This window comes from Dreissena polymorpha, chromosome 7 (assembly GCF_020536995.1).
Source record: "Dreissena polymorpha isolate Duluth1 chromosome 7, UMN_Dpol_1.0, whole genome shotgun sequence".
Taxonomy (NCBI): Eukaryota; Metazoa; Mollusca; class Bivalvia; order Myida; family Dreissenidae; genus Dreissena; species Dreissena polymorpha.
The window spans coordinates 87,724,548-87,750,627 of record NC_068361.1 but is presented as its reverse complement, the minus strand read 5'-3'; the positions used below and the strand labels follow the sequence as shown (position 1 = coordinate 87,750,627).

Sequence of the window (26,080 nt, the reverse complement as noted above, 5' to 3'; positions counted from 1 at the left end):
AATGTTTCAAAATCATTTTTACACAGTATTTGTATTCATTCCAATGTTTTTGTATTCCTATTAATAAAATGATAATGCAAAGTGTTTTTAAAGTCTACATACAAATAGTCATTAGTCGTGTTATTCAATTTCCCCTAACTTGTTCTCACCACAAATATGTTATAAGGTGGTAAAGCGTATTTTTAAGAACTGCTTGTACTGTTACTGCTTCGTTGCTATACAAAATTCAGTGTTTGGTGGTGATTGGTAGCATAATAACAGATATATATAATGATTTTGATATTAATAAAAATCGTTCTATGGATTTAAAAGAGCATACGTATTGTGCCAATGACGATGACGACTAATGCGATACTATACCCATATCTATCTACTAATGCTTATAATGATGATGTCATGCATATTATGATGTTAATGTTGATGTTGTTGTTGTTGATGATGATGATGATGAGGAGGAGGAGGAGGAGGTTGAGGATGATGATTAAAGAGGTGGTGGTGATGGTGATGCTGTTTGATAATGTTCATGATGATGCTTATGTCAAAATCAAATAATGCAAATGCATTCGGAATAGTTTTAAAGCGTTCATTTATTCGATGCCACCAATTATTTTGGGCTGAAAGGAAATGGTTCTTATCTTTCGCGGGTGGTAAGAGGTTAATCAAATCGGCTAGTTGGAATCGTTTTGTGTTGCAAAGGACGTTCGTATCGCCAATGTCATCCGTTATAAAGTGGAGTACGATGTGAAAAATATACTGTTCTTATTTAAGTGATTAAACGCAAACAATTCAGATTATCCGTGTTATTTTATTACAAGATTATGCAAATGTGTACAAGCACATATATGACAAATATAACTTCTATATAGTCGGAATCAACTTTCTTATGTCATTATCAGGCAAAGGAAAATACATTTAAATGAAATGTCCAATAAAATACATAGTCAGCAACACTGTTTAAAATTACACAAGTGAGTTGCGAAACATTAAAGCAGGTCTTGTAATTACCGGCAAATAAACTAAATAATCAATACAAATCATAAAAAATCATTAAAATTATGTGTGTAAAATATGGCGTGTTAGATTTGCGTCTCATTTAAACACCAGATTTGCCGAATACGAAGCACACTTAATAGGATATTGAAGGATCTGCTGAAACTTAATGCTAATATACTTCTTTGATACAACATATGTACAAGATATCTGAATTACGAGAAAACTTTATTTATATTTAAATGCAATGAAATAAATAAAGTTATAAATACATTTTCGAGCAGGTTAAAATAAATTGAACCGTTTTGATTTGATCACAAGCCGTATCCGATAAGAGCTTCCGTAAAAACCAATCTCAAGTTAACAATCAGTGATCGATTTTTATGCGGACGCAAACAGCGTGGTAACTTATCTATACATATACTTAGCGTGTTTAAAGATACGAGCATATGCATCAGTTGCTGCACAAGATCGTCCAGATCAAATATACGAAAACAATAATATTTACCAAGATTATTTGAAGAATCATTTTTGGCTAATAAATAGTTTCATTTTAACCTATTGCAGAAATTCATAATGCATTTATTGCTGATACAATTTAAGAGTTCACAGCGTGAAAAAATATAACGTAATTATAAGGTCAATACGTCGTAATGAATTCAATATATTTGAATATTGGGTTACTGTTAAGATATGCTTTTGATTGAAACACTGTTTATGTTGATTATTACAATCAAAATTGATTATTTAAGAGGATATTAAAAACAAATATACAATGCATTTCAAGCAACACGTTAAAATTTGCTTATTCTGAAACATACTACAAAGACTCGGAAAACATGGACACAAACTATTTTGTCCGATCTGTACACAGTATCAACCGCTAATTAGTCCGTCAATCCTTATGCTCTGCTGACGGCATGGTGACTCGAAACGTCATCGATGATCGGTGCCTAAATTCAATTATAATTGACAAGAGCGTATCAAGCAAACTATATTAAATTAAGAGGCCAGGGACGCAATTATTAGACTCTTGACATATTCATAAAATGGAAGTATCGCAGAAAACGGAATGTGCACTTATTTGTTTTATCTTTTTAAATAATACATTTATGATCCTAGTTTGTTACAAGCATTGGAAATTACTTAGTGATAGTATTAGATTCTTATCTTTATTAATCGTACAGAGATACTTTTTTATTTTGAGTCATTTTCTTGTGTCAAATTTCTAGAACAATGCAATAACGTGCTAAACTTACTACTCGTTGCTGCAGAATCGGTGTTATTTCTTCTGTTGTTACGTCGAGGACGCGGTCCTTTGAATGCATTGTTCTCGTCACAATAGTCAATAAATCTTCAAACAATAGTATTCAGTTTATATTGGGTAATCAAATAGGTTGTCCAATTTAGATAAATAACTGGTATGTGTGAACGAAGTAAAGTTTACTTCTTTAAATCTTTTAAAAATAAAGATGCACTGCACATGACATCCGTGTGTATTACAGGCGTTATCATTTGTTCTTGATAACAAGTGCAACTTACGTTTTCCAACATTCGTCCTGTTCCAGCGTTATGGGGTTTCCAATCACAATAAGCAGTGCACGAGCACGTGTCATGGCAACATTGAAGCGCTTAAACAGAAAAAAAGAACTTACACACACACATTTATCTGGAAAAGGAACATTTTTAGTATTTGCATTATAGTTAGCATTTCATTTGTTTATCATTTGATTCAATAAAGACTTATGTCCACGATAAAGGGGGCTTTTAACAGCATTACTATCAGAAGCTATTTGATTCAATAATCTTATAACTGGGTATTACCTTTGGGTTACGCATGAAGCCAAGATTGAAAACATAGTCTATGTCCGTGTAAGAAGCATTCATATCACTGCGTACACCGGATATGATTATGACCTTGAACTCTCGACCTTGGAATTCTTCAACTGATCCGACAGTTATTTCGTTCTGGTTCAGAATATGTCTATTAGCTATCAGCATTCGTCTTATCTTGGCAACCTGTGAATAAAATAAATATTTAGATTCTTGTTGGGACCATGTCGAGCCCGTTGTCAAGAAAACCATTCGTATTGTAGTTAATTACAAACGAGTATTATGAGGTTAAATGAGGTTAAATAGTATTTACACTTATATGCATCATACATATTGCTGGGCCAAGTGTGAGGTTGAGCGCTCTAAAACCGGGTAAAATCCAAATGATTTGCATTGGCCGTTCCAAGGCGGTGACCCCAGCTTTATTCTTCTATGTGTGTATGTTGTTTCGTATTGTGCTGTTTCTGTTTTGACTTGCGTTAAATAAAGAACCTACTAATTGTTTATAATGAGAATGCAATACTGCAGCAGCTGGCGTTTCACTTCTCTATATTACCTTGACCTTCAGGCACATTACAAATTTATTACATCAACAGAGTTTTCTGAACGGAAGGTTGCTATTTTAAAACTGCTTCTTTAACAATTGAGTTACAGTCTTCATTTCAACATTTTAAGCACTGGCCTTCAAGTATAACCCTTGAAAAAATAATACATAGCTTGCATGAGATTTAATGTTATCAATTTGTGGGAATATATGGTCAAGTTTGTCAAAAAGACTTGTAACACAATTGAACAAATGCCGATTTTCAAATTTCCTGTAAAAGATATTTACAAGAGCTGGACGTTTGCGTTTGAAATAAAATTAAAGTTTATCTGTTTATAGTTACGTGTGGGTTATGCATGAAAGACATTGACACAGTGTCGGCATAAATTGTTTATTAATCAATCCCAAATTCCATCTTGACAATGATCACATTAAACACCCGTGACCTCTATATTTGATAAATCTTAAACCCGATAAGAATCTGTATACCTACCACTCATTAAAAATGCTTTCAGAATATTTTTGCGATATGCCATTGCCACATTCATATCCTTAAAATACCAATAACCAATTGAAATTTCAAGGGTTCCAAAAATACTTCGAAGAGCGAAAACCAATTTCAGCATCAGTGCTCCCTGTGACATTTGTGTTCCAAGATAAACAGAAGCATTGTCTAGGTACAAAACAATTATAATATGACATGTGTAAGTTCTGTAATGATTTAATTTCAAGACATGGAGCGGGAACACATTTCTAACTCGTATTACCTTGACATTTTACCGACTGAGCACAACCGTAAAAGAAACAATCATATCCTCACAAAGACCAATAAACAAGGCAATTATGGAAGCACACATAACTTTTACTTTGTCTTAGCGAACTTAATATGAATGCCTTCTCGCCATTTAGGCTATTCGCTATTTGAAATATAAAAGCTTATCAAGGTATATATCTTCCGTTTAATATTGAGCAAAAATGACTTTATAACTCTTATGATGTTGACAAATACTAAACATTCATTTCAATGTATGAATACAATCAAAAGCGTTAGACACGAGACACGTTAACTCATACATATTGTTTTTCGTTATTTTGTGACAACTATTTGATCACTTAAATTAAGGGTACCTTGCATGGTGCAATGAAACATTCGGGATGGTCAGAAGTAAAACCTTCAAAACAATAGCATTGTGCTTTGAATATGTTTATTATTCGGGGTTTTCTTACCTAGATTACTTTTGATCTAGAATAATTGCCATAATTATGATTCGGGAAAAGTCCATGCCCTTTCAAACTTTAGTGAATGCAAAGTTTCAACAATAGTTTCATGCCCATCAAAAACGGCTGCACATAATTTGAGATTAAATTTTATTTAATTACGTGCAAAAATTGGTAAAACCAATGTATTAATATATTGTTTGAATACCCTTACTTAGAATTGTTACTATCACTAATACTGCGTGTCATAACCAGGTTATTGTATTATTTCACATGATTAAATCATATTTTTGTTTAACCTATATAAGCGCTCGCTAGGTGGATATATTAATGTCTACACTCGCATTACCTGTGTCATAGTTAAATAAATAAATGCACAAACGCCTTTTGAGTATTCGTCTTGGCTTCCTACCAATAACTGTTGAAATAGTACTAATACAGTTGCTGTGCATGCTGATCGATATTTGAATTTTGGTTGCGTTTAAATGCTATTTATTTATAATAGTGCCTTTTAACAAGTTCGCCAATAAATGGTTTCCAATAAATAATGTTTATAATCTTTTCATAAATTAAAAATAAACTTCATTAAATAAACTATTCAAAAATCACATGACCGATTAATCCATAATGCATTTTTTCAATATAAGAAAAAATATTACAACATTTATTTCATAGCAATTTGTCAGTTTAAAAATATTTTGATTGTTATTAATTTTAATTATTATTATTATTATTATTATTATTATTATTATTATTATTATTATTATTATTATTTATAATTATAATAATTATTAAACGAAATAATATTTGGATAATTACAATTCAGAACAATAGCAATAACAATACAAAAACCAAGCAACATGGTTAAATCTGGCGACACTTTTATGGTACGTTCCTTTCTAAATATGAAAACTCGTTTCAAATGTGTTTTTCTTCCTGTTGCTCAAGCTGACGCACACGTTTTAATTGAAAAATTGTCTTATTTAAATGAAAATGTTATATACTGAACTCGTCCACATGATGTCAAACCTGGATTCCATTTCTGTTGGATTCCGTTTCTGTTAATAAAATACTGGCAAACATGTGAACAATTTATAAACAAGCTTGGTTATGTTTAATAAGCGGGCGGAGAAATATCTGGAGAACAAGGTATTCTAAATGTTTCCTATTTAAATTGCTTTAACTATATGAAAACCAGCAATGTTGAAGTAATTTGTCTATTGTCGTTTAAAATCCTCACCTGTTTTTTGTAAGGAGCTATGATTCCAATATCTGAGGAGTTTAGGTGGTGGTGTGTGTTTGACATCAGTTTAGTCAGATACATGTCTATCTGGGCGATTTCATCTCTACAATAAATATAATATATAGAGAAATAGATATATATATAGATTTGTATGTACATATAAAGATTGCCAAAAGTAAACAAAACAAATGCCATAGTAAATATAATCAACGTGCAAATGCTTTCACTTATTGTAAAGTCGACGTTCATCTTTGTGAACAAATATATCAACCCAGCTCTTTCGTATCTCTTTGTCAATGCAAGGTTGAGAAAGCACTCAAGCAACATGAAGAGATACCTTTATCAATTTAAGATATGCATTGCCACCATGTTGCCCTACTGATACATGCGTAACGTTTCATACTTGTATCATACCTTTCCGTTTGTCGCAGCAGTATACAAATTATAATTGTGTATATTTTGTTTTAATCGAGCATGTATGCGATCTATGGTAAATTGTTACCTCACATTGCTCATAATGATAATTTCTAGATTCATGATTAAAGCGCATGTTCTTTACGAAATACACCTGCATTAATTGTTAAAATCTTTAAGGTATCCTGACCTAAAACTCTGAAAACTTTAAGACCAAAAATCATTCTGTCATAATGAATAGTTTGTATACTAAAATTCATAATACCATTTTGTGTACTTTTTTATGTATATGATATTTCGTGGATCGACGGCCGGCCATTGGTCAACAGGGAGGGGATATTGGCAAACTTATTCAGTACAAAACCTTGTTACTATGTTCAATGGTAATTAAATCTTATCTACTTTTAATTATTGTAAATAATACTACCGTATCGTTTACTTTAGTGAACAATAAAAGGCTTGCAGGATGCTAATAATTATGCAAGAATGTACAGACGGGAAGGCAAGCTTGCAGGATTTCCATATTGACAGACGGATGGACAGACAAACGAATGAACAGCAGGCACATCTTTTTTTGTTTAATATTAATACAAGAAAAAGTAATTTATGCAAGAAAAACAGCTATACTTGCTCGGGGCGTAGTACATGAACATACACACGTCAGTTTAAGCGACATATTGGGAGAGCTGAACTACATATATATAGAAGAAATATTTCCAAAATGAGTATTATTTGGGCTAAAGGTTCTTAGAAAAATTACTTACAAGACCGTACACTGCAGAAACTTACCTGTTAAACCACGATGGACTGTCGCCCGCCTGTTCCTCTGTTCCAAACACTGAGTGGAACATAATAGGAATCTTGCTGTTTGGCAACATATCCCAGCCTAGCATGCAGTTAAGGACTTTTGGATCACCAAAGGCCTGAAGCTCGTTGTCGTAAAACAGTCGTCGTGGGATTTCAAGAATCATGTCATGTGACCGGTAGTTGCGGATAAGTTTGGTGATGTAGCGTGGATTGTATGGAGTCTTGTACATCGTGATATCGTCCATCAATCTCTCCATTAAAGAAATAGCTTTAAAAAAGTCACTAAAAGTATCAGAGAAGTACTGTTTTTTCTGATCTTTGACATTCAAACACGGCTGCATCGAATGGATATGTATTTTTTTGTTACAAGAACCTCATCATACTTTAATTGAAAGAACTTTATATTAAAAATAGTCCCATGTAATTTAAAAGCATCATACAATCATGCATTGGTAACTTGCCTTAAAAACGATAATTCGATGTGAAACATATTTTATTTTCTTGTGACGTTAAGAGTTAGGTATAAATGTAAATAAATATGAGTCGGTCTCTTGTAAAACGGCGCTTAATGCTTAATATTTCGTCTCAGTCCGCACAGGCTAATACAAGACAAAACTTTTAGCTGGCACTCCTTGTCTATGGAGTTATGTTTTTAGTTAATAATTTGTTTTAAAGCAACTAATCAAACATGGTTTTGAGCAGTTCTTTGGAAAGCAAATAAACAAAAAACTACCAAACATCAATATTTATTGCATCTTATATACTTACGCAAACCAAAGTTCAGAGCTATTTTTGATCGTATGATTGGTCCAAGCTGTTTGGGATCACCAGCAATCACCAACTGTGCGCGGCCATGTTCAGCTGTTGGATCCATCAGTCCCGTTATAGGCACGATGCATTCTGGTTCCACAGCGTGACCACCTTCGTCAATGAAGATGTGCGTGAAGTGATTCTTAGGAAACCTCGCTGTCACCATCCTGAAACCAAGCAATAATTCGAGTAAAAAACTAAATGCTTATTTAAACAGTGAAAGGTGTTACTCATAAATGATCACTTGTATAAAGATATTATATGATACCTCCCAGCCGTCATTAGCGTCGTTACAATAATCCGGTAGCCCATGAGTGTCGCAACGGTCGGATAGAAGAAGCACTCGCCGGTCCGATCAAAGTTGTGCCGCCCAGATGCCTGTAGAACATAATATATTTGTAAACATTATGTACGTTACGCAAGTAGGACATAATTTGATATCAACACACGAACAGATTTGTGAACATACGTCAAAATGATGCAGAATTGCAAACTTTTTAAAATGATTCACTTGTTATTGAAATGTGTAAACTGAGTCTAATTATGATCAACTGATCAACACAAACGCTTGCTCAGCTTAATAATTCACGCTACAATTGTATTGTATACAATGAAAAACGGCTTACAATAATTCTCTCAGGTAATGTTTCAGGTTTCCGCGATAAAGCATACATCCTAAATGTCTCCTCCTTCATATTTGGTTCATCCGAAGTCAGAAGAATCTGCATGATATGATCTGCAGCAGAGTTTTCTGGACAGCAAACAAGAATACGGCTATCTTGATGTAGATTGTATACCTGAATCATTTCAAAAAAATTACATCAATGTGAGGGTTTCATTATAAATTCCGACATGCATATAAGTAAACTGTTTTTTTCCGGCATATACACTCTTTTCTAGTCTCAATACCTGTTTGATGGCCGCAGTAACAGTTTCAGTTTTCCCGGTTCCCGGCGGACCAAAGATAATGTACGGAGCAGGACGACTGGTTCCTTGTACAATATTCCTCACTGCCGTCTGTTGTTCGGGATTTAGGTCATCAATCGATTCTCTGAACAAGTTTAAAGCAACTATGCGTATATACGTTAATTTTCCTTTTTGAGATTCTTTAAAAAATCAAACAATTTTGTCACGATGTGATCATCTTAGAAATACGACTCAAAATACTATACTTATAATTGTGTTAAACAAGAAATCTTTGAAATTCAAATATGCATAACATTGTCTTTGACATAAACCTTAACGGCAAAATAAGTTCGTGAATTCAGTTGTTTTGGTATCAATGACCGGTTATGTTAATCAGTATCGCCCTACAACGCTGCACATAATGTATATTTGATACACCGTGCATGACCACCCATAAATCGATCACTCCTTAGACACATAATAATCCAAGACTATTAAACATTAAAACCTTCAAACATGCAGTCATTTTTTAGTTTCATATCATACAAAGATGTATGTTCATTGACAAGTTATGTTTTCATATTCTTAAAATTGTTAAGGTTATGCGCCATTTGTATAATAAGAATATTTTGAGATGCATTATATAATGCAATGTGGCGTCCTAAATAGAAGTTTTCTGAAAGTTCAAGTAGAATTAAAAACATAGAATCATCATATAACCTTCGTGCTATGAGCGAGTGTTCAGCCAGTAAAGCCACTGTGTCTGGAAACAAAATATCCATGTATGAGACTGCGAGCTTGACTGCTCGATGTTGGACCCACATGTTATACGGTGAAACTTGAAATTCCACATTGTATCGTTTTCCTATTGACCATGATCTTCTTAACCTGTGTAAAACGAAACAATAATGCCCCTAGAATGTAGTTTGAATACATTGAGAACTTGCCTTTTCACTTTTGATAAGGACATTGTAAGGACAGTTATATGTCCATATAAACATTTTTTATTTACTAAACACTTAATATAAATATCGCGTTACCGTACGTTTATAGTTGTATTTGTATTTTCAATTAATTAAACTTACCTTGCTGAAACACCAAGAAGAACATGTTCTAATTCAACCTTGTGAACAACCCCTTCATAGCGAACGTTTCGTCTCCCTCGCTGTTCATCCGCCTCACATTCCATATTTAGGACAATGTTTCCAATGGCAACATTCAACTGATCCTCAGGGTGACCTGTTCGTTCTGACAGCCTGTCAGAGATGTAAATGTACAGGCGGTCTCCTCGCATAACCGATGGTCTGTTCTCAACAAGACCTGGGACCTAATATGAAGAGATTTTCGCAACTTTACATTCGCGTTCAATATATCCAGCATTTGGCAATTGATTATGGTTTGCTTATAATTGTTCACGATCATCTTTAAACATTACACACAAATATGGGAATTCTGTGTAATGTAATATGTTTATTTCACTTTTATTTCTTAAAAAAAATACCGTTTTGATCTTTCCAAGACAAGTGAAGACAGGATACATGATATGTGTCAAATGTGCGATTTTAATGCAAGGCTTAACATAAACAAATACAATTCTACTGAGTTGTAAAGATTACTGCGTAAAAAGTAATATTAATTGTATAACATTTGTTTAAACCAAACTTAAAGCTGAGCAACTTTGAGAAAAAGGTTATCGTTAAGAAAGATGGCCATCTGTTTATAGCAATTCTTATTTGCACGAGTCGCTAAATAAGGTGTGGTTATAGCATGTAACGTACCACAAGGGTCAAGCATGTATATGTATATAAGTATAAGTGCTGAAGAATATATCAACTAGTTGAATGTGAATCTACATCGTCTTACCGCAAGACGCATCTTGCTTTGAAGTCGCTCTAATGTCACTCCTGCCATGTTATATTGTTGGATATCAATGAGCAATTGTATCTCTTCAATCCATAATAAATGTTGAAACTTCGTAACATAATTCTCTGCTGTTGTGCGACAATCTAGTATGTCCCTAAACGCAAATAAAACTATATTTCATATATGACTTAAAGCAACACAATTACAATGATTTGATTTTGAGAAGAATTTATCTTATGGAATCGGAATAATGAAACAACTAGTTTGAAGACGGTTGAGTTACAGTAAATAAGACAGCATTATAAGGATACAAATGGGCCGCAGTGTCATACGTGAGATATCGTGAGTTTAATTTCATCCTTCCATTGACGATTGCTGCCTTATTTGATTTCCTTATCTGATTATACAGATATGGCGGAATACGGAATGGTGTCAACCTGCCAGCTAAACCGTTTCTTGAGTTCCTACAACAATCGTATTCATTGTATATAATATGCTCTGTTGTACATTCTGGTTTTCAATATTGTACATCAAATAGCAAATGCAAAAGATCAGTGAGCTATTTATTGTGTTTTCACTTATTTAAGTATATGCTTAAAACTTCATTTTCGATGCTTACAATTTAAGTTGATTATAATGACTAAGAGGAAGTGATTTTAAGAGTAAGTAGCATATAATAGTTATACTATTTAAAATACATTTGATACTTTCTTAACTTCACACATCTGCAAATAAAGGTCTTAATATTGCATGTTTTATCTTATAGCAGTATAGGTTCAAACGAAAACGAAATCATATACACACACGTTCTTAAAAAAGAACAATATTGGGATCAATGAAGCTTAAAAACTAATTACGAAGCCAATAATTTTGGATCTAAAACCAAGACAATTGAAAACACTGAAATCATAGAACTGACAAATAATTAGTATTTAACAAATCGTCTTGGATCGTTCACTGTCAAAAGCACATTTGGAGCTCAGTGATTGTTTAAGGAGCTCCAAACCTTGAATGTTTCTCAAACCAGTGGGATTTAGCTGATTTCACTTATATGTATTTGATCTTGCAACCAAATGTGGCAAGAATATAGCCCAAGCAAATAGAGCAATATTAACTAACTAAGTCATACAAGGACTTTACACGAGTTAACATTCCCGTAAATTAATGTTTTACTATATAGGACACTTTTATTATATTATTTTTGATTCACTCGATTGTGCTAAGTGATTAATTCTATGTTAATTGTATACCGCGGCTAGCATTAAAACCGTTTGAGCCCCCAAACAAATATCGTAGACTAGTTTTAGTGACACAAAACTTTACCATTTATTTTTTTGTATTTAGATCTATACATAAACCCCCTATTTAAACGGCAATTGCCACTGGCTTTAAACAGCTAGAGGATGGAAACACAATTAAGTCTCTACCCTGATTATGTTTCCTTAATTTAATTATTCAGTAAAGTCACATATATTTTATCTATAAACCTTTGTCAAATATGAATAAACGATAAGAGACGTATCTTTATTAAAGTAGTAAAGGTAAATTATAGACGAAATGCATATTTACAAACACCCGAATTTACATTATTTAAATCATTTAATGCCATATCCATTTACTGAAGTGCGTTTTTGGTCTCGTGTATATTTAGAAAGGTATCCAATTTAGAACAAATTCAATATTTGCATTGACCGTTCAAATGCAATGATACCGGTATTTATTATTTAAATGTTAAATATTACGTTGAAAGTTTGTATCATATAGTATAGGCAATTGTTAACTTGAAATAAATATAAAGAGTCAGATATTAAGAAGAATTTCTCTCTTAATACTGTTTCTTGAATAGTCCATGACGGTAAAGATATTGATGTCGAAAATGAATACTCAAAAGATCCTGGTAAACTAATAGACGAAGTTTTTATAATGACGACACTACCAATATCCTATAATTACACCTACTCAGGAAGTCTTTCACCAGGCTCTGTCACTTGATAACTATATTCTTGAACGTTCTCGCGTCCTTCATAAACGGACGTCGGGGCTAAGTCATCGTGCAATTCCCCTGTGATAGCGAAAGACGAGAATCATGAAATCATTTTTGCCGATGCTTGATATGTCCATTTGAAAACGTTAACTGTTAAATGTCATTGATTAACACACAACTATAAATAAGAAAATAAATGTCCATTCAATGCACATTTTTAAACATTAAAAACCGTCGAGCACTACACACCAGACTTTAGGATAATCCTTTGTGTCTTTTTGTTATGTTCATTATTATTTTCAAACGTGTAAAATAGTTAATTTGGTAATATTTGTTTTCTTAATAACCAACCTTACAAAATCAAAACAACGTGACACAATTCAAATTCTTACAATAGCAATAAAAGTTGTAAGGACCTGAATGCATAACCACTACTGAATGAGAGCTTGTATGTAATGTTCTTAGTATGTCTGCTATCGATTTTCTACTTGCTAACTGCCTCAACCTCCATAAAGTGTATTTATTAATTAACTTATTTTGTTTTAATTTGAAAAATAAACAAAATATTTGTATAGTCACATACCAAGTACATGCAGGGACACATATATTAAAAATTTATATTGTGTCGAATCCATTTCTTCCTGACTCCTGGTGCCCTGTTGTGTTCTAGATTTCTTAACAAAAAACAATGCCAAAGGAACATAGTGATGGCCAAAGTCTTCTAATGGAGCTTTGCCTCTGATTTCAAAATACCGTGTTTCACCTAAACAAACGAAAACAGAACGTCTTGCAAAATTATAATAATTATTATAATATATTGTTTTGCAGTGTATATCTTTACATAGTTTGTTTGAACATTTTAACTCGATATTTTCAAACACAAGATAATGTCCGTGTTTTTTAGTCAGAAAGCGCAATTAAACTTTTTTTATTCGCATTTAAGACAAAAGAAGAATTAAAACGTTCATACATTTTTGTCAGTTTTTGTTATTTGCATTATAACCTGTCCGAGGATACAATGTATGTATGTATGAAATATTTGACAAACTTAATTAACAAATATAATTAGTCGAAATGGTTTAAATAATCTTAATAGTCATATTTCTAAGTGTATTAATACATTTAGTACAAAATTATGACAATCACAAAACTACACTTCAATTAATTTATATCTCTAACAGTAGGACAACTGAGATATTAATCTTTGCAGATTTAATTTATTCATGCATCAGGTAAGGGAGGCTATTATTGGCTAACCTTAACATTGCTAAAATATTTCCCATTATTTGTATGCTTCGTTATCTCAGTGAAATGTGAATGTAAACATATATCTTCTGGCACATACCTGGCGTAATATGTAAGTTTGTTCGATTGAAAACACTCCACTGGTTGTGTCCCCCTCGACCAGACCTCATGTACAGCGTGAACATACCCGTGTCCCACAGAAATATGTGTCTCTGCAAGACAACATCAACACCTTGCTCAGTAACGCAATTTTGGATGTTGATGGTCATTGTCTTAATCTCACCAGGTTTGCAGACCATTTCCATTCTTCCATTTTGAATGGTTGGATTGCACTCGAGGCGCAGACCTTCAGGAACCCGTATCAGCTCATTCCTGCATGTTAAGACGGTATAAAGATAATCAATAGCCGATGTTACAAAAATACGTGTTCGTTCCTTTAAATTTACACCTTTGACTTTGTTCATCTATTCCAGTTGAAATGTTTAATATCTTCAATATAAACGAAAAATATATGAAAATGAATTTTTTAAATGAATTTCTTTATCTAGTTAGAGCATTGAAATACAATTTGCTTAATAGGAAACGATACAAAGAGAAACAGTGGAATCTGCAGAAGATGCTTGCAAATAATAGTACACTTGACACGTCAAACTATGTACAATTGTGCTCAAATACAACTTGCTGTGTTAAACATAACGGTACCTCCTTTGATAAATGTCCACATGCAGTTTGCGAATTCGGTGTCTGCTGCCTAATTGGTGTTCAACAAGCGATCTCTCAGACGTACAAACGATCCCACAAATCTCACAAAACAACGGATTATTCCTAGCAGTCTTTCTCCAGTCTTCTAACGTATTCGTAAACTCCGAATTGTTCGCAATTCTTTCAAATAGAACTTGTACTTCGTTACCGAAGATATAATAGTCGCCTAATTCGTGTGCTATTCTGGACTGTGTCATCTGCCTGATCATTTGACCGAATGAATATCTATTTCCTGTTGAGCGTTCGTTTTGAAATCGTGTTTGGAATAAAATGCGCACCTTATCTCTCTTGAAGATATTGTCATCAACATTTTCTGCTCGGATGATATTCAAAAATCTTTCTACTTCTCGAGTTGGCACTGAACCTCGAGCCATTTTGGAGAATGCAGACGAGTGATGCTCTAAAGGAAAACCTGCTGTGAGAAACTTATAAATAAATAAATAAATAAATATAAATATATTTACGAGCTTCTCTTTTTGTATTTTAAAAGATCATAAAATTGTTATTAAAAAATCGGTTTAATTCGGTACTTTCAGTGTATCGTTAAGCATATATACTTTACATAGAAAAAAACGTGAGCGATATTATGATACGGCTAGCTCTTTTTGAAAATCGATGAACAACACATCCGATAATAGTGTGGTAAGACGCCTGAACCGTTAACAATACTTTGTCGGGGATTTGTTTTGAACTAATTCTGACTGCTATTTAGCCCATACCGTTTATTCAAAAATGGTAATTTTAAGTTACTATCGTAAGCATGAGCCATTAAAATTCGTAAACCTGCTGAAGTACGAAATGTGTGAGGAGAAGAAAACTGCCATTGCCGTGATATGATTGAAATGCTTACCGCCTGAAATAGCCTACCCCCCCCCCAAACACGCACAAACCACTCACACACTCAAAACACATCTGTAAGCAGGATGTTGCGAGTTCTGATATATTCGTTACATTTCAAGGAAAATTATGGAGTGTAAAAAAAGTTAAACTGCATCGAGCAGTTGAGTATGAAACATTCACAAAGGACAATTACCATGCAAATATGGTATAAATAGTTATAGATCGTGCGCACTGCACCGCCATCGAATGCAATATATTTACAAATATAATTTCATGTTTATGGCTCTGACCGATTTCGAGCTATGTACAGGACAATCTTAACGTCATATTGAAAACATTATTGCAGCATAAACCCCTCTTTATTCCAGCATAAACCTCTGTTAAATGACTTGTGATTGCGTTTATTAATAAGATGATGTTTATGTAGTCAACAACCAATTGTTGTGAACCTCATATGGTTATTTTAGTAAATCGTTCACAGATGTTCGTATTAAAAACAGTTATAACATACATTAACTTTTAAAACTGTAATATGTCGAATATTTAGGAATAATTTTAATAACAAGAAACAATGTATACAATAAAAAGTGCCTGTCCTTAGGTTCGAACGTCTTATTAACAAAGCGTGCGCGCTACTACTTTAACACACATGCTTTTAATTATTGTGTTAGATTGAACCATATATCGAATATATATAATAAAAAAATTATCGCTGATAAGCATAAGAAATGACTGAAGAATAAAGGATAAAACTCGTAAAATGTTCATTGTCGCTGTTGCATCGATATGCAAAGGACGGGGTATGAAAAGTAACTAGCTAACGATAAGACCCTTATGCATCAGTTCTATCCTGAAATTTTCGAAATACATGTGTAACGTAACGCATATTTGGGGCATTATTGAATTAATATAATAATCGAAATTTGTATCAACGCAATAAACCAAATTCCATACACTCTTCTATAGACAGCCACGCATAGATCAACATAATTGCCCTCGGGTATGAAATGTCAATAATCTTGTTCACCACGTTTGCCAAAACATCGGTAAATTCCGTATGTATTCGTGTGTGTCCGTCGTGTGTGTCTGTTGCATACGTGATGTTTGACTTGCAGTTGTTAAGCACGTGATTGTTTCATTATGTTTTAATCTGTATTTTGACCAAGGTAACAGGACAGTTTCAGACACACCACTGGGCAGATCGGACATACAACTTTGTTGTTTTCATGGGGCAATAGACGGCCGCATATATCATGTCGTTTGGAATATTATAATAACATATGAAAGCGTTTATGTCAGAATATAATTAACAAAAATAAATCACTATACACACAGACAAGGACGTGTATTATGTTACTGTGTTTCCCACATACTACGTTACACATGCATAGTATTTTCAATTGATAAACAATAAATAATGTGACAAGCGAAATGAATTGTTTGTTTGCCTGTCAGGTGCTGATACAAGACATTGTCAACGCGTTCAAAAGGTTGTGGCCTCAGTTAGATCCTGGTTGCGTAATTCGTCGCCAGGATAACTCTGCCGTACACGCCACGCTTCCTGAGTATTGACCATCTTAGATTAAAATGACCCCCTCTCCCACCCACACTACCACCACCGAACAGTCCTGGTTGGGCGTTAATGGATTTCAAAGAGTTTTCCTCGTTGTGAACTTTTTCACTTCGTATATTATCTTATATTTGCAAGCGTCGAGTTCTGTCGCCAATGGACAAAAACTGGCTCATGGTGACATACTTTTTAGCGATACCGGTCAAAAGACACACACACACACACACACAAGTTGGAAGATTTTGATTCATTGCATTCTTTAAAAAATTTGTCAACACAGCGATCACTTTAAAAAGCTTTAATAGCAATACTGCAATATCACTACGGCTAATGCAGAAGAATTATGGCAAAAGCCGACACCGTTTAATATCACGTTGAGGCTAATATTTAAAAAAAAGGAACAACTATTTACGCGGTATCTACTATTTTGTTAACTATGGACATGTGTGAAATTTTAACATCTAGAAACATCTCAGTCGATCATAAACATCAATATGATGCAGTCGACAAAAGTCTACATATGATTGAAGAGTTGAACATTTTCTTTGGATCAATTATGATGTTAAGGAAATAGTTATAATTGTAATTAACTATGTTTGCTTCTTTAAAGGGACTGTCAACCGCGATTGAAAAAAAAGTTATAAAATACCGTATTTTTTTACAATAATTATTTTATTTTGATTCAAATATCACGACTGGTATATTACATTACTTGAAAAAGTTCATATGTTCAGTATATTCGGTAATAAAATTTCGCGATGTGAAATCGAAAGTACATCGTGTAAATAGGTGACATAACTACACACTACAAATAACGCAAGACGATTGATAACACAATATGATTCTTAATAGAAAGCTCGACTTTTATATAGAGTTTTATAGATCGCGAGAGAAATTGAATGTTTTATAAAGACTGGACAACCGATCAGGCGATGAACATTTGTTAAATTTAAGTAACATACGTGTACTTTTAAAACAAGTTGCATAACAAGAATTATATATTTCGGACGAGGATTTTAAAGGTATTTTTTGTCACATATCGACAATGTTAACAAATAGGAAGTTGGTAATTAATGACCGGAAATTTATTATTTTAATATTCCGTTTAGTTTAGTTTAGTTTAAACCTATTTATTTTAGCTCGATTGCGTCGAAAGCCTTAGGCTTATATAAACGCTCTCGAGTCCGTTTCCTGGGCCTAGAACCAGTACTTGGTATCTTTGGGGGAAATCTAAAGAACGCTCCCACGGTGGGGATCGAACCCGTGACCTCCCGGTCGCAAGGCGGACACCATATCCATTACACCACGGCGACCCGTTTAGTTTGTCTCGTATGTAGGATACAACCTTTAAAGCAAATCGATTGCATCACTTTAATCTTAAAACTGATTTCATACCTGGTTAATGGCACAAGTGTTAATGGAAACAAATATGGAAGGATATCCAATAACAACTAGAACATCAAATGAATAAGCGATTCACGCATGAACAGAGAGCTATTCAAAAGTAACATCGAACGTATTATACAAAGCCAGCGCTTACGTAAACGTTACAAATAGAGAAATCGTGTAAACGGAAGCCAAACAATACATATTAATGCTTACACTAACACAGGTATGTATGTATTTAAATAGTTATGCTATGTTACATTATAATGACGCATTAAATCGACTTCAAAAAACGTCTATAGTCTCCCAGTTAACGCCGTTTGAGGTTCGAGTACAAGTTCTACATTCATCGATAAAAAAATGATAAAAAATTAAATTTAAATTATACAAAGCAAATTGTGTAATTGAAAGGAAAATTATATTTGCTTGTTGTTGTTATTTTCTTCAAAAACAAGCATTTCATACAAACTATTAAAACTAATTTCAACGCACATAAAGTACAACTAAGAAGCGTTGTTGTCAAAGGTGATTTGCGATTATCTTAATTAGTGTCATGCTGAGTATATGTATGTTTAAATTTTAAATATCTTTCACAACATTTGTTTGACTGTAAAATGATATAAATGAGTCGCGTTCTGAGAAAACTGGGCATAATGCTTGTGCGTAAAGTGTCTTCCCAGATTAGCCTGTGCAGTCCGCACAGGCTAATCAGGGGCGACACTTTCCGCTTTTATGATTTTTTCTGTTGAAAGAAAGTCTACTCTTAGCAAAAATCTAGTTTAGGCGGAAAGTGTCGGTCCTGATTAGCCTGTGCGGACCGCACATGCTAATCTGGGATGACACTTTACGCACATGCATTATGCCCAGTTTTCCAAGAACGCGACTCAAATGTACATAAGCCGTGCTCAGGTAAAACCGGGCTAACTGCGTGTTCATAAAACATCGTCAAACCCTAAAATACCGATTTGCAGAAAACAGCCTAACACCTTTAAAACAGACTGCGAGTTATTCAGGTTGTTCTGTTTTTATGCTGTTTCGACATAACCATTTTAACTTTTCTTCTGATAGGGTAAGGTTTAATGGGAGTACCTTCTAAATGAATATCCAATCATGGAGTAAAGTGTCGTCCCTGCTTAGCATGTGCAGACTTCATATGCTTCTATTGGGCAATCCTTTATGCACATCCATTAAGCCCGTTTTTCCAAGAGCGAGGCTCAAGTGTTCCGCAGCTTTTTAAAGAAAAAAACAAATCTGTCTTATTAATTACACGTCGCACTTTACTGTTAAACTTATACTTTATCAACGCACGTTATAAACGTACAAGCAGTTATATTTAACCTGATCTGTGTAGTCAAATATCTATCTAGGTTGCCCCATGAGTTTAAAGATCCTTTGTATTAGTACCGACACTAGACGTGGTTGAAACTGTTTGAAAGATTAATTTTAAATTTCTTTCACAGGCAGATCGATAATTGCACTGTAAATGGGACTTGTTTGCGTGAGGCAAACAATTAAAAAATGGAAAATATTCAAGGTAGCAAAATAACACTCCTGAATAAGTAAACGTTTTTTTTATATCTGTAAGAGTATGAATAATCGATTTAAATCGATAAAATAATAAATGGTATGCGGCGCTTTTTATCAACGATGAGGAAAACAAATGAGATTACATAGTTTTCCTACATACAACGCAAACAAATCTATTTACGTAATTTATAAAAGGGACAAAAACATTCAATGGCCGTTAAGTTCAATGGTGCCTAGCGCAATTTTCAGAGAAACGAGTGTAAACTAACTGATACAGTTCTTTATGGAAACCATAAGTGCGATCATATTGTTAAACAGTATTTTATCAGTGGTTTTATTGGCTGGTAACTGGTAATTGCAAAGAGAAACCTAAAAGACATTTATTTGATAATATTATATAAGAAAACGTATTGAGAAAAGAAAAGATTCAACTGCGGGAAAATATTAGTTCATATGTCTATAAGTGGGCTCAAATATTAGGACGTAACCAATCGTGGTTGGGACACAACTTATTTGTAGGCATTGAGTTTCAAGAAAATCAAATCGCTATTAAACTGCGTATAAAGCGTTTCGTATTCGCATTTAGCTTGGTATTATGTTACCTTGTGCACCTGAAGGTACGTGGTTTATGACCGAGAAAGTATCATTGTATTTTATTTCATAGTTTTACATGGTTTATGTGTTGTTTACTGATACAAATCTAATGTACATGTTAGGAACTACATTTACCGACATGTTATTTTCCAAATGTAACTTGATACCCTCTTCAACAACTGAACTATATCTAATGCGGTACACTGTTTACGGTGCGATTGCGCTTCGTTAATCTGTTCGACTGTTTGGTAGTACATGTGCTCGTTTAAAGGTGCAGAAATATGTAAATAAATATACAGCCTTGAAGAAACTGAAACATAAATTATATTCATATCTTCAGTTTACATAACAATATGCCACGTAAGAATTGAAATTGGAAGTAGAAAACAGTTTATGAGTTTTCATCAATTTAATGTTACAACTGCGTGAAACAAATGACTGAAGTGAACACCATGAATTAAATTAACTTAATGTTGATGTAAACCTGCTGCAGTACAAGTATAACCGACCATTGTTTACAAATATGCTATAGAAACACAACATATACAAACACACATATAATATACCTATGTTTACAACGTATTTAAATATCATTTAATAGACTAATTATATTGAGAACCTTGTGAAAGCGCTAAATAATTAATTTGTGAGCCATGACGAGTCCCGTGTACATGGATCGATATAGGCATAGTACATTTATAAACTTTAGGTATTTTACCTATTTGAATGAATACATAGGTTAACAAATTCTTAAATATAATACACATGGTTACAAATGGCATTATGTTATGTGTAGTTAATGACAGTTAATATTATAATTATATATTATCCAATAGCAACTTGTCTGCAATGCTACCTTACGCCATTAACCGACATCGTAAACAGTTAAAATTCTAAACACGATTAATTAAAAACCTGATACATTATTATTAACTTGTCCATACCACATAATACTAATAAAAACGCACAATATTAAAGCTGTCTTACCTGAATATCGGAAATTAAGTTTTGCAAATAGTTGTGCATGCTAGCAATTGCCAACTGTTATTGATATCGCATATTATTGAGTTACAATATCTCGCACTACGTCATACGTCGACCAGAGATGTTTTAATCAATATCGCAAATCGTTGTAGGCCACTCTCTAGCATTCATTTGAGCTAACTAAGCATATGATAAGGCACGTTGTTTATAACTGTGTTCAAATATTGGGACGCAACAAAATATGTTTGGGTGTCAAAACATATTTGTAGGCAAATATACTTAAGGACTGAGTAAACGTTTTTGGAAAGGAAAACGCTGGTGCACTATTATTGTAGCGTTTCATGTACGCTATTAACTTTTCCAACATTAAATGGCGCAGCCATAGCGTGTTAATGTTTGCTCCTAAAAGTCCTTGGTTCGAACCCCGGAAAAGGCACTTTTATTTTATTTCACGTTTTGATTGTTTAATCTGTTTACATTTCAAAATACAATTGTTTTGTTAGATGTTATATTTAACGACTTTATTGATTTAAAAATACGAGAGTCTCCTACATGGCAGACTTGGCACGGCATAAGCATTAACATATGCTCTTTTTTTTTTCTATTTTCACATACGTTTTTTGATTCTATTTAATGTTCCCGTGCAAACGAACAATGATTTCGTTTATTACCGCCGCATAAATACTTTGAAGTGCCTACATTATATCTATGCAAAGTATTATGTATAGAAATAAATATATATTCATAAAACAACATTAAAATACACGCAATTAAATTTTGCAAGAAAACTAAGTGATTTTAGACAATTATGCTGAAATAATAATCGTTTAAATCGCTTCATACACAATTGATCGGAAACTCATTACAACATGGAAGTATGAAAACAAGGGCTACGTTCAATTATACAGCTGAGGAAGTGCGTAAGAATATATTCAAACTGTTTTCCTCGAAAATTCGGTTTTTACATAAGAAATACATTATGTATAAACTGTGTTCTTATATGCACGTTACGTACGTTTGTTACACTTTATATAAGTTGAATGATTTGTTTTTAAGAGTTTCAATTTAATATATTTGTCACCAGTACACAGTTAAAATAGTTCATAGTAATAAATCGCTGTATACAAGGTGCGTTATAAATTGTGTCTTATGTAAGTTATATTTGTGTCAATGCACCCATTTTAATGTATTTTTTAATATGTTAAGTACCATGATGCTATGAATATAATTATAATTCTCAGTGCCTTCAATGCTGTATTTATAGTTACATATATCCCGGTCCGTATTTGGCCGCATATTTTTAGACTTTAGAATTAAAAATAGATTCAGATTCAATACTTCAGAGTTCGAATGTGAACAGGCTACACATGTTGCGTATTAGTTCGATTTAGTGTTCTAAATGAACAACTGTGTAGTTAAAGGTGTTAACTTCCGTGTCATATTGAACTGCGCTACACTAGTATAATATAACAGTCTAAAGAATATGCTTTGGTTTAATTCTTAAGTTTAAGAATTGATTGGTGAATACGGGCCCTGGACTTTTTAACAAACATGCACAATACAAAACATTCGAACAGATTTACAAAGCCTTATCGCACAGTAAACAGTGTACCTCATTAAGGATATCTGCGTTATTGAAAACGGTATCAAGCAACCTGTGTGTTAATAGCAATAGATAACTCAGTACCAGTTGGCTTTTGTTCAAATACAGGTAGGACAGCTTTAATATTTGCGCTTGATGAATTATTATGTACCATGTACATTGTTATGATAATTATTTCATCGTGTTAATAAAAAACTTATTTTAACCATTGTATTTTCAAAGGCGCCGCCTAAAAGGCTTACTTAGGTATTAAATGGTTGAAACGTTAGATTTTATAATATTTATTGACACAAACTACATACAATGTACAGATTTAATATACCGCAAGTCTCAACGTGCTGGACTTTAAATTGACGACTTTGTTAAATTTGTATTTCTCAATTTTATAGTTCAAATACGTTCAGCTTTTAATTTGTAGAACGTGTTCACAGATTTTCGTTTTTACGAAGAAACATGTTTTTACTTACAAAACCAGTATATACGGAAGAATATATTTGGTTGCGTTCCAATATTTGATACCTTGGCTGTATAATCGCCCATTTCAATAGTGGTGTTCCTCTTTTGTCTGTCTTGTTTGATGATTGACAGTCTGTTGTAAAACTTGTCCTCTCCCTCTGCAGTGTCGATCGTCGGGGAGATGCATTTGATTAGTTCTTTCTTTGTATTCATCGTCCGTGTATGGAAAGAAGCTGACACAATACGTCTGCAATCCGATGAGCACTTTCTTTGCCGACCTGGAAAACTTCAGGGTTACTACCTAGCTTTGTGCTGCCTCCCCCTGCTCATGCTCCGAAAATAGCAGTAACTCACAAGAAGTCAGTCGTTTCTGCCCACCCACGAACCATTCCATCTTGACTCGCTGATTCGTGTGATGGTGAGGTTGAACTTCCTCATTTACTAGACCAGTTGCTCTGTCTTGCCGGTTGGATAAATGGTTCGGACATTCCATAAACCCTTAGTCTTAGTTGTTGTCAAATTGTAGGTAATGGTCTTCGGCCTGTCGGCTTCAAATTGACTCTGACGTTTAATGCTAGGCGTAATATGCCCTAAAGTTGTAGGTCAGTGATCTGCCAGGTCCGCAATATTTGTCGTTATGCTGTTTGACGTGTCTGTAGCGAGCTGGATTTTCAAAGGGTAGAGTACCTAGCCCTAAGCCCAACCACTCTCCTTTTTCAGTCGGGATGTGGACCGTCCTTGGCGGATTTAAGCTAAGTTAATGAAACTTATGAAGATTTTAGACATATGTCTTGCTCAAAGTTCATGTTAATTGATTTTTAAATAATGTATATTTTTACAAGGTAAAGCTTATATTCTTTTTTCTTTTATAAAATTGGCTCATAATAAGAAATATTCTCATATCTATATGTTTGAAATGCTTTTTGACGATGCTGCGAAGCAGCTCGTCTAAGCTTTCATTCAGTTCTTTACAATGGCGACCTATGTAAATGACTGAGTCAGTCCGATTGAGATAGCTCGGATTTTCCTATCGGCATACCTCGCTGATTATCATTGATAAAGGTATAGAAAGCTAAGCTATTAATAGGACAGCATATTCTGGGGAAAAGATTTAATAATAGGTTGAAAACGTTAATTTTAAATCAGTTATATTCAATCCATTATTTGTTTATAGATCAATGAAACAACTATGCATTTTCTGTATTGTATTTAACATTTGTCGTGATTCAGTAAATAAATTGCGAATGTGTTAAGAAAACGAATTATTTCAAACCTGCCACAAACAGAAATTACAGAGCCACAGTGCACATACTATGTTTGAATATTCATTCGTTAGTTGGATATTGTTTTTTTAAACTTATTAGGTCATATCGCGGAGATTTAGTTAATCTTACCATGTGTTCATGTGCGAACCCACGTATTCAAGTGCTCTTACGACTATGTGTTCATACCTACTTTCGGGAATCATCATAAAATTATTGCCGTACTTAACGAACAAACATGCCTAAGCTGATTGAATTAGAGAAAAAAAACAATAATCAAAAGAAAAAAATTATATGTTCATGCACATTGGCGTGTGAAATCACGTCCGTACACATAGCATCATTAACTTCGGAAAGGAAACAACGAAATATAAAGTTTGGTATGATATGTATGTAACATTAAAGAACATGGTGTAATTAAAAAGCATGTTTTGAATTTATATGCTACAACGTAATGTTATAACCCATAAACTTGTTTTCGTTCCCAAATGTTTGCTCGTACTCGAAATCTTGTTCGTACCCAATTTATTTTTGTAACCAAATCTTTTTTTTGTACCCAATTTTTTGGCGTTATTTTTGTACCCTAAATTTTCGTACCCACATAGACAGTTGTGGAGATGTAGATAATCTGAAATAGATGCTTTTTTATCAATTCTCTTCAAAAGCATCGTCACACCAGTACTGTCAGTACTTTGATTTCAAATGTCAGAAAGGTAAAGTTAGCTCAGTTTAATGTGAAGCCGACGAAACGTGCGGTTCAAGATATGTGAGTCATCTAGTATTGTTATATAACAGAAAATGATATCGGACTTCCGTCCACTAGTATTTTATCACATGCACATGATTTTCAGAAAAATGTTATCTATTAATAACTTGGTTCAAAATGTGACAGACTCTAGCGTAACCGCATGGGCAGATATACATACATTACACTTAAACCTCTTGATTTTAGATATGAAGAGTACAACACATACAGAACATTTACTGCTATTCACAATTGTTGTGTAATAAGCGAAAATAACTTCAAGAACACTATGTCGGACGTCGCTTAATAACATACCAAAACTCTTTATTTAACCTCAATTCTAAGACCATACTTGTATTTTACTACTGTAGTACCAGTTTCCATAAAACATGAGCCATCTTAAAGTTTCCATAAAACATGAGCCATCTTAAACGTGTTCGATAAATTTATAATGAGTGTATCCGGAGAATGCAGAAGATAGCATGTTATTCAAA

The 26,080-nt window shown here is 33.6% G+C and overlaps 1 protein-coding gene across 1 annotated transcript; it reads right to left on the bottom strand.

The window, feature by feature from the left end:
• Window positions 1-1,585: 1,585 nt before the first annotated feature.
• On the bottom strand, window positions 1,586-19,808 carry LOC127837154 (putative helicase MOV-10). Its single transcript, XM_052364058.1, has 19 exons — window positions 19,505-19,808; window positions 14,560-15,034; window positions 13,958-14,229; window positions 13,196-13,375; window positions 12,588-12,690; window positions 10,961-11,092; window positions 10,629-10,782; window positions 9,851-10,092; window positions 9,486-9,653; window positions 8,769-8,910; window positions 8,486-8,656; window positions 8,128-8,237; window positions 7,818-8,026; window positions 7,032-7,317; window positions 5,826-5,931; window positions 2,815-3,009; window positions 2,533-2,621; window positions 2,250-2,344; window positions 1,586-1,943 (listed from the first exon to the last, which is right to left on the bottom strand). Exons 2-19 carry the CDS (start codon window positions 14,991-14,993, stop codon window positions 1,927-1,929), a joined length of 3,105 nt encoding a protein of 1,034 aa, XP_052220018.1. The 5' UTR covers window positions 14,994-15,034; window positions 19,505-19,808; the 3' UTR covers window positions 1,586-1,926.
• Between the last annotated feature and the right edge of the window lie 6,272 nt (window positions 19,809-26,080).